General features: G+C 39.0%; 1 protein-coding gene across 2 annotated transcripts; it reads right to left on the reverse strand.

Annotated features, from left to right (window-relative positions):
* Positions 1-1371: 1371 nt before the first annotated feature.
* mef2b (myocyte enhancer factor 2b) lies at positions 1372-16622 on the reverse strand. 2 transcript variants are annotated; one of them, XR_007039714.1, is made up of 10 exons: positions 16448-16622; positions 11721-11796; positions 9401-9604; positions 8792-8920; positions 8480-8660; positions 7662-7810; positions 7346-7460; positions 2966-3062; positions 1497-1995; positions 1372-1406 (listed from the first exon to the last, which is right to left on the reverse strand). XR_007039714.1 is itself a non-coding variant. In XM_047375391.1 (9 exons), the coding sequence occupies exons 2-9, from the start codon at positions 11772-11774 to the stop codon at positions 1683-1685; spliced, it is 1242 nt and encodes a 413-aa protein (XP_047231347.1). In that variant the 5' UTR covers positions 11775-11796; positions 16448-16622; the 3' UTR covers positions 1372-1682. The 2 variants fall into 2 exon arrangements, 1 of the variants encoding a protein (XP_047231347.1); XM_047375391.1 differs by having other exon boundaries at positions 1372-1995.
* Between the last annotated feature and the right edge of the window lie 315 nt (positions 16623-16937).

Consider the following 16937-nt stretch of genomic DNA (forward strand, 5'->3'; position numbering starts at 1 on the left):
TTATTCCCTCTGGGGAAAAAAATGGATGTTAAGAAATAGTCAGTCAGTCATTTTCTACCGCTTATTCCATAGTGGGTCGCGGGGGAGCTGGTGCCTATCTCCAGCAGTCTATGGGCGAGAGGCAGGGTACACCCTGGACAGATCGCCAGTCCATCACAGGGCAACACACAAACAACCATACACACACTCATTCATACACGTAAGGTCAATTTAGAGTGACCAATTAACCTAACAGGCATGTCTTTGGACTGTGGGAGGAAGCCGGAGTACCCGGTGAGAACCCACGCATGCACGGGGAGAACATGCAAACTCCATGCAGAAAGACCCCAGGCTGGGAATTGGACCCAGGACCTTCTTGCTGCAAGGCAACAGTGCTACCAACTGCGCCACCATGCAGCCCAATAATAATAAATAATTGTTTTAAAATTAATCTCTATTGCCACACTTTTTAGACCCCCTAACAATTCCTGTAAAAATGTCACTGAAGTACTTTGTAATTTATGCTTTACTAGACAGGGGTCAGACCCATGTATCTCCTGTCACCACACACAGTAAACAGGAGGACAAGGTAGGTAAAAAGAAAAATCTCCAAAGCAAAAAGTGGCATTTTGCAGGTCACCAAGTAACTATAACAACCACTAAATATTAAATGCTATCTACATGCAAATTGATTTTTTGGGAGGCATGTCAGGAAAAAGCTGTTTCTATCGTTGGGACTTAAACTGGAACTGTTTGGTTTGGTTTGAGGAGACTACTTAGATTCAGTTTATGGCAACAAACACTCCAAGTGGGCTGTGTGTAAAACAAAGGAAGAATGTTTCGAAAATTACCTCATGTCCGTTACTGTCTTTCAACAGTTTACATCTATGATTTAGGAGCACAATCTACTTTTTTGTAAATTACTGCTTTAACATACAAACTAAATCTACTGCATTGCATTACACTGTTTCTTGAACAAGACATTTATACTTCAGGATCAACACTTATTTTTCCAATCATGCCTCTTGTTTGCAGTTGCAAAAGAATTTTCTTTTCTTTTCTAATTCTTTTTTTAGCAGCCTGATTTGGCTTGTAAAAAATTAAAAAACACATATCACATTTTTGTAAAAGATTTGGCTGGTAAAGCCTTGTTTTTCTTTAAAGTTGAGCAAATATATGTGGCTAAAATAAGCTTTAAGATTGGAAAGAAATAGAGCTTGGCATTGTAAATACAGAGGATTAAGTCATTTCCTAATAAAAAACAATCCCATCTCAATGTTTATTCCTAACTTTTATATATTTTTTCTTAGGATTAGTTCTGAATTAGATGGTGTTTTGTTTTAAAAGCCAAACATATTTGCAGAGAGCTTTAAATATCCGTGGAAACTCAGCTGGTCTTTCTGTTCCGCTCTATTTATTTTCGAAAGCTGCAAAACAAAACAAAACAAAACAAAAAAACATAATTAAACTGTATTTTGTTTCAACACAGAGACATCTAAACAAAAAAAAGTATTTACGCATCTATCTCCTCATGGGATCAAGCATGTGACTGAAGGGAGGATTTCTTTTCTGGAGAGCCCAGCTCTGCGAGAGGAGACAAAGAGGGGCATCCCTCATCGAGATGTTCAAGGAATCATCTCGACCCCATCTGGTTTTGTTTGGCAGCGGTTGAACGGGAGGTGGTGGCAGGTTGCAGCAGATGGCTATCTTTGCCAGCCTCCGCTCATCTCCAGCTGCCTGAGAGGCTGTCCTCTCTCCTCTCCACCTTGTGGGTAGTCAGCTTTGGGAAGCTCCTTTGTTCTACTGGCGGGGCAGGCATCTGGAGGAGTATGGCAAGGTAAATCAGGGTTGCTTGCTGGAGAATGCTGGCTGAGGTGGTGCAGATGAGGAGAGGATGGAGAGCACATGTGGTCAGGTGAGCTTCGCTCTGATTTGATGCTGAGGTTCAAGGAGGGCAGATGTGGAGAGTTTGAGGAGCAAGACTGAGATGGGAAGGCACACCCCCCACTGGTCATCCTGGATACAACAAGCAAAAATATTAGTTTATAGACATATATGGTGTAAGGGCCATCATCCTGCATAATCATAGTTTTATATTGTTGTAGGAATTTATTGTTCTCATACTGATTCAAAGTTAAGTATCCAGTGTCTTGCTGAAGTATTCCTACGCCCTGTCCTTTATTATGATTAAACAAACTTCAATTTATTTTATTAGGGTTTTTATGTTATACACAAGCTCAAAATATCTAATTAGGGTAAGGTCAAAGAAAAAGGACTAAGATTTTATTAATAGAAATTACAAATATGTCTTTTAAAGAAGAGTGGCTAGAAGGAAACCATTTTTAAAAAGAAAGCTGTATGTAAACTTTATCTGAAAGTCACACAAAACTCCTATCAACTAACTGTTAATTTGATACCAGTGTAAATGCTTTTCTTTTATTTGTTAGCATATTTTGGACAATTCATGTGTTTTTATCTTGTCAGATTTAGGCAATAATATTAGCTGGTGAAGTTACTCCATTCTGGACAACAAAAACACACCAAATGGCTTCTGACTAACAATGTATAATTTAAGCAGAGCTCACATTGATTTTGATTGTACGTTAATCATAGAGAAGTCTGACAACCACTGTAAGCTGTTATGTCACCTAATGGATAAAAACATTGTTTCCTCTTTTCCATCACAAGACTCAGTCTTTTAATGTTGAATGTATCTGTCTTCAAATATGTCTCTGTTAAAAAAGTTAAAGTACTGCGCCAATATTTTTGTTGTTTAATAGTAAATGTACATTAACTTATACAGTTGGATCTCTTAAGAGAGTGATTCACATCACTGTGAGAAAGGTGCTGTTTGTCTCATGCAAAAGTTGACGCATGTTTTACCCTAATTTCCTAAAACATAGTCAAACAAAAAAAAAGGAGTATTTGAACAATAAATGGTTTAAAATGAATCTTTTGCATTTACAGCACCTGCTTTACGACTTACCCTGAGCTTATATGAGGCCCCTGGGACTCATGGTGCCAGGGATTCACCGTTCCTCGCTGTAAACTAACAGAGTGAAAGAAACCAGGTTGGCTGTACTCTGAAACAAAGAAACAAACAAGAAAGTTAAGAAAATTATTTTAAAACATGAAAAACTCAGATGGATATAACAAAACAACTACAATGTCTAAAATGTGTCTAAAATATATACCAGCTATCTTACTGAAAATAAGAATTTTTTTTTACTTGTGTGCCAAGCTTGAAAAACTGTACAATAAACCGAGTTCATCATTTTTGAATGAACAAATCTGGGTTTTCCTCAAGTATTATTTACCCTCTACACCAGGGGTGTCAAACTCCAGTCATCAAGGTGCAGCGTAGTGCAACTTTTAGTAGTATCTCCTTTAATATGCATTAATAAAGAAATTAGCACATTAGCAGAGGTCAACTGTATGTCGAGAAGATTATGTGGTAATTCAATTCAGGTGTGCAGTTCCAGGACATCTAAAAGCAACAAGACACCAGTTTTCAAGACCTCACTTGCAAAATTCACAATGATGCTTTAATGATACTTCATGTCAGCTGCTGTTCTTGGTTTTCTCCAGACAGCTACTGGCATAGGAGTAAGCGCTGTCTAGAGAATGGCTGAAACATCGGCCATAAATTTTTACACCGTTAAAATCAAAGCTCTAAATACAAGAAGCAGAATAATAACTTTTTCTGCAGGTTTTGTCTGCATTAATTGACTTGAACTGCATCCAAATGCGTTAAAAGCTGAAATATTTAAAGAGTCATATCAAAACCCAGTAAACATGCTAGCATTTGCCTAACACTTCAACAAACTGCAGCACATAAAAAAGTAAGCGAGACTTGAGTTTGTTAAGGACTGTGGCTGTATGTGTCAAGTTAGATATAAATTTAGAAACATCAGGCTGTCCTGCAGGAGCCGCTGTTAGAACAAAATGTCTGTCAGAAAAATGGATACTGCAACTTCCAGAATGTCTATGGCAAGTAATCACAATACTGATGAAAGATAGCATGTGATTTTAACGCACTTTAAAGCTGCTGAGACTTCTAGCAGATATATGGCACTGACTTTAATTATCGGTATTGCCAAATGCCTATTCTTAACGAACTCAGATCAATATTGGGGACAAAAAATCCAGATCAGGAACAACCATTTTCTACACAACCATGGTGTAAAAATTTAATTTTACCCTTAGCAAGCGAAAAGATAGTGCAGATTGAAAAGTGGCCGTGCTGCTCCTGGGTAGGTCTATGGTGGGTTCAGGGTTCCTGGGGCATGTCACCCACAGGCTGGGTTCCTGGCTTGGCCTGGGGGGCTTGAGTCCTGGTGGGTCGCCGGGGTTTTTGGGCAGCTGCGTGCGCTGGTTTCTGGCCCTGGCCCGGGGGCGTTCAATGCATTCATAGGCTTAGGTGCATCCTAAACTGGTGTAGAGGTACTATCTCACTGCAGGTGCTCTCCTTTAAATGTGTGTGCTATTTCCTCCCCGCCACACTCCCTGCCGGAGGCTTGTGTTTTTGCCCGCTTGTGTATTGGTGGTTCTTGATGTCCAAGTCTGGGTGCTTTGGTGTGTGCCGGCTCACTCCCGGTGGCTGCTCCCTGGGGCTTCTGCACTGTGGATGCTGGGTAGTTCCCTTGGAGCTCTCCCCTGCTCTTCTCTCGGGGGGTTGCAGTAGTCCCGGCAGTGGTCATACCAGGGTTCCTGTGCTCTGGGCAGCCTTTGGATGTCTGTGGCTCAGATCTCCTCCGTGTCTGTCTCGGGTCCAGGGGGGCAGGTCTGTGTCTCCTCACACTCGCTATTGTATATTTTTTATGGAGAAATCTTGTATACACAAGCGCACTCACACTCAGACCCACAGGTGTTTAGATTCAGGTGTTAACGGATACAAAGATGTTCTATATTGAGCTGCAGTTACCACTAAATACATCTTGCATTCATTACTACTGTGCACTTTTCGGTTGTTATATATGTTTCTGAAGGTGTAGAAGTCTTGTAGGGTGCTATCTTGTATTATTTTTACCCTTATTTCTCTCCTCTGTTCTTTTCTCCTTTCCTCCCCTTTTCTGTTTTGCACCACTTCTCTCTCTTTCTTGCTTTTTTTTCCCTTTTCATTTCAGTCTGTCCATTGCAATTAAAATAATCCAAAAGCAGTTTCTAATAAAGTTTTTTTTTTTTAGCAATATCAGGCGTTGCATTATAGCAAGCATTAGCTTCTCCACTCAGACAACAATTCTGATATATATATATATATATTGCAATAATCTACCACAGTGTCAAAGCTCTGCTTTAAAATTGCAAAAAAATTGCAATAAAATAAAAATATATATCTTAAATTTACAAAAGAACTAATCAAGCCATAATATATTTTCTCTACTTAGAAGTCCAGGGTTTTATTTTAAGCATCTTTTGCAAATTCCTAATTTGTTAAAATGTTTTCTAATAATGCAGTACTTTTTGCCGCAATCTGTCTAATTAGGTTTTGTTGTTCTCCAGTTTCTTAAGGATACCACAACCAGTCTCTCTGCTCTGACTGGTCAGCTCATGGGGTAAAAGTCTGGGGAAAGAGGTTGATTCTCTATTCATATGTGGAGAATTATGCAGCAGCAGGCACTGTTTTTGGGCCCCCACCAATCCCAGGTCTTTTCTTAGTTTGTAAATTGTTTACTTTAATTCCCTAATCCCTAAACCAACCAACCTCAACCATGACTCCTAACCTTAAACCATACTCCTGACTCCTTACCCCAACACTAATCACAAACTCCATAAATCAAAATCAAATTATTTATATCCCATATTGCTTATTAGCCTACACGCAGTTTTTCTCTGTGCATGCCCTAACCATAAGTGACATCATTTATGAACGGGAAAGGGTTTCAGACTGTGGGACCTCAGAGATGTGTTTGGTCTGACAGTGGTGTCGAGAGACTGCTGTTATATACTATTCATTGTTTGTGGGATGCAAGGTAAGCCTTTACCCTCATTCTCATATTTCATTGGAATGAAAACAAGCTGGAGAAGAAAAGCTCAAATGAGGCAGCTTATTATACATTGTTTGTCTTGTGACTGTTAATAAAATGCTATTTATGGTTTAAGTTAAAGATCGTATAATAGCTGGTGTGACGTTTGATTTTATTATCTCCCTTGCGGCTCATTCAACTATTCCTGATTATTCAATTTAAGTAACTTGCCAAATGCTTTTTGAAAGCTGCATTTGACGAATGGAGAAGCTGGAGGCAAGAGTCTGCGAGCAGGTTTCATTGCAGTGGTTAAAATAATTACAGAGACATGACAAAACCAAGAACAAATAGAACAGGGAATTTGAAACTACCAACAGATTCAAGATTCATCTTAACAACGGATGTACTTTTCAGTGCAATGGAGGTGTCACTTTCTTATCAGCGTCACCTGCCTTTTTTGGTCTTGTGAAGAATGCAGCAGGTCAACTCCACCTCAAGCAGAAGCATTTACATTTATGGTCTTGTTTTGATGTGACAATGTGCCCACACTACAAACAACCTTTTCATTTAGATCTTGCTTTACTATGGGTTAATAGACTCCATCTGAATATAATTTCCTTTCAGTTCTAAGAAGGCCTCACAGGTTTGTTAGGCCAAAAAACATAAACTGACAACCCTGCCAATGACAACATTAAAAAGCCAAGAGGCCTATTCAAACTCTGGAAGAGCTACAGACATCCACAGCTCAGGTGGGATAACACTCCACATCACCAAGAATAACACTATGCCTACATTAACACATGGTGTTGGCAGCATCATGCTGTGGGGAGGTGTTTTTTGAGCACGGATATGGAAGTTAGACAGAGTTGTTGGGAAGATGGATGGAGATAAATACAGGGCAATCCGGAAGAAAATCCGTTAGACTGTAAAAGACTTGAAACTGGGATCAAGTCTTCCAGCTGGACAACAACCCGAGGAATAGAGCTACCGAGGAATGGTTTAGATCACAGCATAACACCAGTCAAGGTCATGGTTTAATTCCAACTAAAAACCTGCCAGTTTTACTGAGTTTGAGATATTTTGCAGAAGAGAATAGGTAGGAAATTCAATCTCTAGATTCATACCTGGTAGAGTCATAACCCAGACTTGCTGTTGTAATTGCAGCGAAAGGTATTTCAACAAAGTATTGACTCAGCGGCTAGAATACAAAGGCATACTACTTCACAATTATGCACAGATTTTTGTTAAGAACATACAATCTCTAAAAAAATCATTGCAATGTAAAAAAAAAAAAATTAGGAAAGAAAAAGTTCAAAGGGTATGAAAACTTCTTCAAAGCATTGTGTATACTGTATTACATGTTTTCTTTGCTGAGAAAAAATAAATCGAAACAGATTTACCAGAAGCTCCAGCAGAGGGAATGCCGTAGCCCCCCAAACTGTGACTCAGGAGCCCCGCTTTACCCATCGCCACCATAGAACTGCCGCTGCTCAGGCCCTGGTATAACAGACTCCTCTGAGGATCACGAGAAACACAAAATATGCAGTGACGTTACTCTTTGAAAATCTTGTGACCGTTATTATAGGAAGAAGTGATGGTATGTTAAAAAGCAAACTGTTAAATTATGTTACAACAGATAAAAAATGAATGTATTGGCTTATAAGCTCAGCTACTGGCTGATTGTTTCATTTCGATCACAACGCAGCTGGCACTCACAGCAGAGTTGTGGTTTGCTCTTGTGGTTCCCATGGCCTGATTAGTAGCCTCTGCTCGCAGGTTTTCGCTGCCCAGGTTCATAGGAGGAGGGCTTTTCATGTCCAGAGCTCGGTTCAGGTTGCCATGGGAGAACATGGAGTAGCCAATGCCTAACCAGAGGAAGAGACAAGAAGGGTGTGAATGGAGCCCAGAGCTTATGTCATTCATTGACATAAGCTTTCGGCTTAACAAAAATTAACTTCTTGATCCAAGTAAAAACCGGGATAAGCTTTTTACAACTTGACAGAATCTGTTTTGAATTATTTAGAACCAAAATCATTCAGAAACACTATGAACAAGCAGGTGATCAGCAGCTAATAATGTGGTGATGAAGGTTGTGAAAGAGGCCTACATGAAAGGCAGGTGTGATGAATACTGTGTAGAAACCACAAAACTGGTTATAGCTGCTGTTACACTGGTAGAGGGCCAGTTTCACAAAACAGGCTCACTGCATGTGTGGATCAGTGTATACACCACACACACTAACTCATACGCACACTTCCTGTGAGTTCACAGCCAGCTGCACAGAGGGCTGACAGAATACACATGAAATTCACATCAAGTGCTCAGTGAGAAAATAAAAGAATGGTCAATGGATTTTTTATGTGAGGTCTCAAATTGAAGGCTCTACTAAGTTCAATGTTTCAAATTTGACTATGTTTCATTTTTGTAAGTTATATCATAAATTTGTAAATGGCAATTAATTGTGGTAAATCACAGTACCAATTCTGCTTTGTAAAAACATTTATTCAGTGTTTTTTGAGAACTGCTTTGCTCACCTGCATGTGGTGACATGAACGCAGCATGTGGTGCGGCGGGGCTTGCAGATCCCGGACGAGAGCTCAAAGCTTTAAACCCGGTGGGTCTGTGGGGGGCTGCGCTGGACAAGGAGTTGGGGAAACCGTTCTCACAACCGGCGGACACGAGGAACTGAGTCTCTGGTGGCAGCAGAGAGGGAGGCTGAAATGTGAAGCATTAAAAATCAGAACAGCAGTGCAACTCTTAAACTGTCACCACCTGAGCATCTGTGTTTTAAAAACGTGTGTGTGTCTGTGTTGAGTGAGTGAAAGCAGAAGTGTGTGTGGACTGACACAGAAGCGCTGGCGTGCCACAGAAAGATCCATGCTGTCGCTGCCAGGATATTTGTCTGCTGTGGTCTGCACGCTCTCCTCACTGTCGAGCTCTGAGCTGTCCAGACCGAGGCCTTTTCTGCGCAGCGTCTGACTCAGGACAGAGAGTGCACATTGAGACATACCCATCAAAGCAAAAGGCTTTTAGAAATGCACCATACTGTGTTGATTGACTTTAAAGCTTGTGATCTCTCACCACAATGTATCAATTCATCAAATAAAACATTCTAGTAGATCTGCAATGATGTCACAGGTTTAAAAAAAATATCCAGATTGTTTCATCCATCATTACAACCTTTCCAACACTCTCTGTGACCTTTCATATGTTTGGCATTAATCTGTGTTAGGTGTGTGCGTGCAAAAGGTAAAGTATATTATTGGGATGCAGAGTAAGAATTTGTGACACTTATAAGTTGAATATGTAAGCAAACAATTATTGCTTTCCAAACAGTCCTTTGTGATGTTAATTTTGCAAAAACTGATTTTGCGATAATATATTTAATATATATTGTACCTAGACTTAGTTTTTTAAAATTTTGCAGGATTTCTTTTAAAAAGCCCCTAGAGTACCTCCAATATGTCAGTGTTGGTGCGACTCTCATGCGGCTCGCTGTACTCGGTGTATTTCAGCAGCACTTTGTCCATGTCAGTGCTGGCGTACTGGAACAGACGGTTGGTGCTGTTGAAGATGATGAGGGCGATCTCGCAGTCACACAGCACGCTCAGCTCGTATGCCTTCTTCATCAGACCAAACTTACGTTTAGTGAAGGTCACCTACCACGATAAAAATGTATGCTGTGAATAAATGCAATGCAATACATCCTTCAAATGGTTTTGATCATACATTCATTAGTAGTTGTAGTGTAAAATAATCTACAAAAGCTTTTTGTAACATATTTTTCCCCTTTAAAAAGCAGAACTCTTGAATTCAAACATAGTTCATGAAGTCAAACAGCCTAGACCAGGGGTCTGCAACCTGCTGCTCTGGCCCCTCCACAGAGGCTCGTATAAAACCAAATTAGAAATGGTTTTAATTATAAAGGCAACAAGAAAGGGTGGTTTTAGCAGTTCTTCTGTATGTTCCAAAATCATATCCTCATAGAATATCTACATCAGTAGGGCAGCAATAAAACAAGCATTTTATTTATGGTAAAGAGGTCACTCAGCTAGCCTAATCTACAAAATAAATCATTTTTCTTCCGTTTGTAATAGATGATTTACTTAGTTTTAAAATCTGCCAACAGAAATATGTTTTTTAATTTGTTTACTTTCATTAGCTTTCAAGATAAAACATTTCATTTCATACATATTTTTAAAAAGATTTTTGCTGCTCTGGACAAATCTTTATTTTATTGCAGCGAGGGCAAAAGTGGCTCTTTGAGTGGCAACAGTTGCAGATCCCTGGTCTAGACTATTACACGGAAACCCGCAAACCAACACTTTTTAGTCTGATAGAGCAGACTGCACAATGCATACAGATATTGAGAGTAATAAACAAGTTGTGTACATCAGTGTTCTTCCTCAACCTTCTTACATCTCGGCCTTTATTGCGCATAGTTTTAAACAATGATGTTCCCTAAACTGTAGATTTCCACAAACACCTCAGTGTTGAATGTTTAAGAAAAATAGCAATTTCTGTGCTCTAAGTTGGCTTTATGATCATACTGTGTATGTAAACTTTTATCCGACCTTCTTTTCTTTTAAACTAAAGAAAACATACTTCATACTAAAAAAGTAAAGTTTTTTTGCCCTAAAACCCATGGCCTGCCTGTTGGTGTGCTCAGTTCATTTTCTAAAAGTTATATGATTTTATTGACACTAAGAAAAAGCTCTGTGTTTGACAGCAGGACTTAAATCTGGTTATATTTACAGCCTGGCACCATAGAAGCAGTTGCAACCTCTTCACAAAAGGTACTGTAAACTCTATCATATCGACCCAGTGGGATGCATATTGGATCTATAATGTGATGCATGCTGCAATAATCTCAAAATACACTGTTTCTGTCTTGCCAAGACTCAGATAATAGTTTCTAAAGCAGATTACTCACGAAAGTTCAAAAGGACTTCATTTATATTTAAAATATATGTATATATATATATATATATATATATATATATATATATATATATATATATATATATATATATATATATATATGAAATATTTTTTATTGTTGTAAAAACTAAAACTGAAGTAGAGCACAATTTAAAAACTGTACTATATCATAAAAATGCAACAGTTTGGAAATAGTGTTTTTTGGGTTTTTAGCAGGGTTTCTGCAAAGTGCAAACACAAAATAAAAGAAGATGCTACATCTTAACATTGCAGTCTAAAGAATATTGATAAAAGTATGTCTACCAAGAATAATGTGAGCCCCAGCTGATGTCTTCTGCAGCAGCAGCCTCTAGACTCTTGATATTTGTACTGCAGTCTCTACTGTTTTCTTAAGTAAATCTTACTTTTTTACATTGGATTTTAATTTAAATTGAGCTTGATTGCCATCAGATTTTTCCTCCTGTGTTGTCTGCTTATTTTAGCCTATTCAAACATATTTTATTTCTTTGTTTTAATGCTTTTATTTTCTTGAACCTATTTAATAGATTTCTGATCTACACTGCTTGCTTTTATTTGCCTTGTAAAGCATTTTGGTCAACGCTGTTCTTTTTAAATCTGCTACATTAATTGACATTGTCGTTCAATGCATTGCGATGCATAAAGCTTCAGCTGTTTTAAAATTATGAATTTCAATGGCAAAAAAACACTATTGAGAAAGTGAAACATTTTTTGGTTCCTTATCAAACATCTTTGATTATAGCAACAGCTATGAGAGTGAAACAGAAGTGCACAAATAATCTGAGACAGTTTTGTTTGCTTTATGTGTTGGCTCACCTGTCTGTTTCTCTGGTCAAGAATACGAGAAATTTGGATTTTCTTTCTCCCCATGTTTTCTTGCAATACTCTAAACCTGTGAACAAATAACACCAAATACTTTAGTCACTGGCCTTTGACCTTTTTTTTTTTTTTACATTTTGTCACGTTACAGCCACAGACTTGCCAGCTTCCCTCTCATGGCCAAAGAAAAGCATTCCCACACCATGATGCTGCCACCACGTTTCTTCATAGGAATTTTGGTCCCACCGGTTATGGGTTGTCGTAAACTGCAAATGGTACTTTTTATGGCTTTCTTTCCCTAAAGGTCAGATGTGTGGTGCATGGTCCTGCCAGCATGGTCCTGGCAGCAAATATTCATTTGTACAAAATTTGATAAACAATTGTGCACTGAAAAAAAATTGCAAAAAGTCAAGGTGTACGAGAACATTTGCATTGTTTTGCACATAATAAAAGTTGGTGGGTTACAGAAGTTTAAGTTTGGGAAGATGGAATAAAATTGTGCATGTAAAAAAATATTCTGACAAACCTCTTCTTTCTCTGATCCACTTGAGGCATCAGTTCTGTTTATGCACAATAACATAAAATTCCTGAATTTTCCTACTGAGGGACAATAAAGGATATTTCCATTCTATTATATTTTATTGATATCTTGGCTACAATTTTCGTGATGAAGGTAGTTTTACCGATTTCTAGTTATATACAGTTTAAATTAAAAAGATGTAAACAGAGTAATAAAAAAATACACTTTAATATTGTACAGAATTAGAATTGTTTCTGTAAAATCCACCTTTCTTTATAAACAAAAAAAGGTTTCTCACACCTATATATTTCTGATGAGAACATGTCCTCCGTTTTGTTTAAGTGACTCAGGTTCCTTCCTCTCAGTTCACTGGGCGTGAGGGGGGGGGGGGGGGGTGGTTATTTTTACCACCATTTACCACCATAAGGCAATGCGGTCTGAAGTCAAAGAAACTTTTGCCAGACCATTTGTCCACGCAGACTGAAAGAGTCCGCGCATTACTCTCCCCCCAGTCTAGCAGCGCGGTGCTCAAATGCACCGCTTGGCCCCAAGAGACGGGGTTAAAAATACAGTCCATGGCTCCTTTTTAAAGGGTTCAGCAGGCAATAGATTAAACCAAACAGTAAAAGGAAAACGGTGTGAGTGTGTGTGTTTTTGAAAGATGGCTCAACGACGTGAACCACCCACTCCTCTCTCATGCACAGCTAGGTCGGAGAAAAAGCAGGACTCTGAGGGGCAGGAGGCAAAGACATGGATGGATTATGGTTGGGTTGAGAATGTTTTCAAAGTCTGTTTTCTTTATTTACTTGGTGTGAAAAACCTTGCTCTTGCTCCTTTAGTACAGAGCTTGGCACGTTAGAAAAAAAATATCTGTTACTTTCACTGGAGTCTCATGTACATTGCGGCAAAACACTAACTTGCACCTCATATTGGTTACTCCATCCTTGTGACATGACCATACATCTCCAAACCCCTTCAACCCCTGAGGAATTTTTACTGGTTTTTCCCCTTCATTCTGAATGTGTAGCAGATCGTTCTAAATTTAGTTGCTTGCCCGTGCTGATGCTGCTTGAGCGGATATTGCGTCCATGTTCCCATGACCCCTGAAGTGCCCGCTACTCCTCAACTTAAGCTTGGCACAAACACATCTGGGTTACATTTCTATTGGAATCCACCTCTTTGACAATTACCTTATAAAGTTAGATGAAATCCGCTGCACCAAACATGAGACACATCAACAGACCAGCTCACACTATGCTGAAACAAAGAACATAATGGGCAAATAGGACCACAAAAACCAGTGTTGGTCTATATGACTGACAACTTTGATACCACAAAGAATTCACACTAGGCCCGGGCAAGCTGTTCAGTTTTTTTTCACACTAGAAGTGAGACAATTTAACCTCATATCAAGACATTTTATGGGTGGAAAGACAAGGAAGTGGGACCTATGTTTTAAGCAGTGCAAAAAGATCTTTATCACATGTTTTTACAGAAGGTTCCCCTCAGCTACAAAATAACCAAATTACATCTGTCAAGCGCCACAGACTGCTCTGTGAAAAACACATCACTAAATGAATAAATATAGCCACGCATCCAGCCAGGGAGCGCAAAGCTGGCTGCAGAGCTCTTTGTGGTTTCATGGGTTTGTCAAGAGCCTAAAGGCCAAGACAGGCAGGAAAAGCCTGGCTGTGCCTCTCAGCTCATAACACTACATTTCCCATATTAAAACGGCTATCTGAGGTCCGTGTGTGTACACATCTAGTCAAGTCACCCGGATCCACCAACTCCTTCTGACATTTTATCTCTGAGTTTGACTCCTGAACAAGCCATCTCTGAGAAAAGATGGAGATGAAAAAGCGTATCTTATTTGTATGTACTTGAAAACCTCATGAATATATGACAGAAGTACTGACACTGTACTGTCATAGTGTGCTGATTGCACACATAGAGTGCTGCCCCTTGGTCTGTGATGGGAAAAGGCTATCAGGTCTCTGAGAGACAGTAGAAACACTCAATATGGCAGGTATGGTCTGCAACACACAAGGCGTCCTCTCACCCATCACTGTTAAATGTACCAGGATGACAAAACAGTTAGACAAAAGTAAAAAATAATTGAGACAGGAATATTTAAATAAGTATGATCGCAATTAACTCACAAGTACTGTATGCACCATGTGTTCATGCTGCAGTTAACCTCACGCATGAATTAGAAAGGGAAAAAAGTGGGGCATTTGCAGAGGATTGAGGGTTCTGCTTCAATGGTTTCCTTTCCATGACTCATTCAGATCAAGGTGGTGTGTAAATGTTTCAGAAACATGGTAAACACATGCATGCATATCAAATGAGGCAGCTCATAACTGATCATCTAACATTTCAGAGATTTCAGAGGGTGATAGATAGGAGGCCATTTGTGGTGAAAAAAGAAAGACACTGAGTCACTGCCATTCTTGACTTGCCTAATAAAATATTATGAAGGATTTTGGACAGAAGTGTGAGGGAATTCAGACAGATTATTCGTATTAGTATATAAAATCCAACTGAAAAAGCAATAATGTTTAAATGGATGTAAGATTATATTCCTGACTGAATAAAGTTTGATCATTTTAGAGAAAACATTTTCAAATCCTTCAAAGGGGATATGACAGTGTTTGTGATGTACCTGAAGAATAAATGCTTCATTTAAAATATGCGTTTCCTTTAAAATGTAACCCTCTGGACGAGCGTAAATTTGGGGAAGGATCTAAAGAAGGAACTTTAACCCTTAAAAGGGTTAGATATTTATCAGCAGGTCATCCATTCTTTGGGGAAAAAGTTCAGTTCAGTTCAATTCAGTGTATTTGTAGCACCAAAATACAACAAATGTTGACTCAAGGCCCTTTGGAGGACACACTTATACCCAGTTTTACAGATCCAAATTCAGTTCAAATCAGTCAAATTCATGGTAATAAAGTCTCATTGTCACATCCAGAACCAATTACATGTGAGCCATTTTAATCCTAATCATTTCACAGTACAACAAAGTCAGTTGATCGTTTGACATCACTTGGTAAAAAGTAACTCATCTAAGGAATTGCAGCCGATTGCCTTGAGTTGTTGACATCACAGGAATCCTTCATCCTAAGCAAGCATGTGGTGAACTTATAAAACTTCACATGAACCAGTAGCAGTAATGTGAGCAACAGTAACATAGATATAACTTCATGTTCACCACTGAGTGAAAAAACTAATGACTTTTTAACCCTTTCAAGGCATAGAATATCATAAAGATATTTTTTATGTATTTATTTATTTTATGTATGAATTTATTTATTTGCCTTTTAATGATATGTGTCTACATGTAGCAGCACAAAAGTCTATTTGTGAGTGAGTGCGTGTGTGTGTGTGTGTGTGTGTATATGTCTGTGCATGTCAGCTTGAGGGTCAGACAGTTCATACGCTCACTACGGGCCAGAGCAGAGTAATGGTGAGGAAATATTTGTCTAATTTTAACTGGAGATAATTCAATTGCCTTGATATTTTTGAGAGTAGCAATGGTACACACTCAGGGCACGATCAGGACATCTGACCTTTCCATAAATATAGAATAAAAGATTTCAGGACTTCATGTAATCATTGGGCAACTATTTAAAGAATATTTTTTTCTTCAAATAGGAACAAGGCCTCAATGAAAGCTTACCACAACCTCGAATGTATGTATGTATGTATGTATGTATGTATGTGTGTATCTATCTATCTATCTATCTATCTATCTATCTATCTATCTATCTATCTATCTATCTATCTATCTTACACAGTCAATACTTTTGGAAGAGGAGGTATCATGGCATGGGCCCATTTTCAGAGAATGGAGATTTACAGTCAAACAATGACCTATATACACTTAAAATAAAAAGAATCCCAAAGTACAACGCTGGGAAAATGTTTGTACATGATTAAACCTAATGAATTGTTTACGTCAGTCAAAACAGAGCGTTTAAGAATAGCTCGTCTGTCCCTGAGTTGCCAAGCACCCCTGTCTAATATAGCTTCATCTACAGATAGCTCTTAATAACACAGCAACAGGTACTTAACTCACAGCTGTGTCATGAAATCTGCCGCACAGGAAACTCAAGGAAACACTGCTCATTTCCCTCAAAACCCAAAAAACAATAATCACCATTTCTAAGCATACACCATTAATAAAAACAGAGCATAATCTCACCTTTTTTCAGTCTAGGTCCTCTTTTTTTTTCTGGGTTCCCACTTGATTTGTTTACCGAGTGTTACGCCGCACTTGAACAGTTTTACAGGAAAAACGTGAAATTATCAATAACAACCGCAGAGGTCTATGAAAACGAGCAGGAGTCCCTAGGTGCGCTCTGCTGCTGCGATGATGAACAAATATCCACCTGATGCAGACGCAGCGGGTGGTTCAGGAGCGCAGCTGGCCGCTGCTGCGCCGCCCGCCCCTCTCTCACCGCACACCCCCTCCCCGCTCTTGCCATTGGACAAACCCCTCCGCCGCCCATCCGGATTCAAAGGCACTCGTCTCCAAAACATCCCCGCAGTTTTTGAATAAAAAAAATAGCTTTTTACCTATAATAAACATTATAATGTAGACAAACTGGTACAAAAGGGGATTTTTCAAAACAGGTTTGATTTTTGTAAGTACAAAGTCTTCACAGGGTGAGGTGGCAGGGTCTGAAGTCCAA

Source organism: Girardinichthys multiradiatus, chromosome 9 (assembly GCF_021462225.1).
Source record: "Girardinichthys multiradiatus isolate DD_20200921_A chromosome 9, DD_fGirMul_XY1, whole genome shotgun sequence".
Classification (NCBI taxonomy): Eukaryota; Metazoa; Chordata; class Actinopteri; order Cyprinodontiformes; family Goodeidae; genus Girardinichthys; species Girardinichthys multiradiatus.

Coding starts and splice junctions, on each gene's coding strand:
- mef2b (XM_047375391.1), bottom strand. CDS start 11,774: ATGGGGAGAAAGAAAATCCAAATTTCTCGTATTCTTGACCAGAGAAAC. Junction 3,063..7,345: donor TCCCTCTGCTGGAGCTTCTG/GTAAATCTGTTT, acceptor TCTTTGTTTCAG/AGTACAGCCAACCTGGTTTC. Junction 1,996..2,965: donor GGGCCTCATATAAGCTCAGG/GTAAGTCGTAAA, acceptor TGTTGTATCCAG/GATGACCAGTGGGGGGTGTG.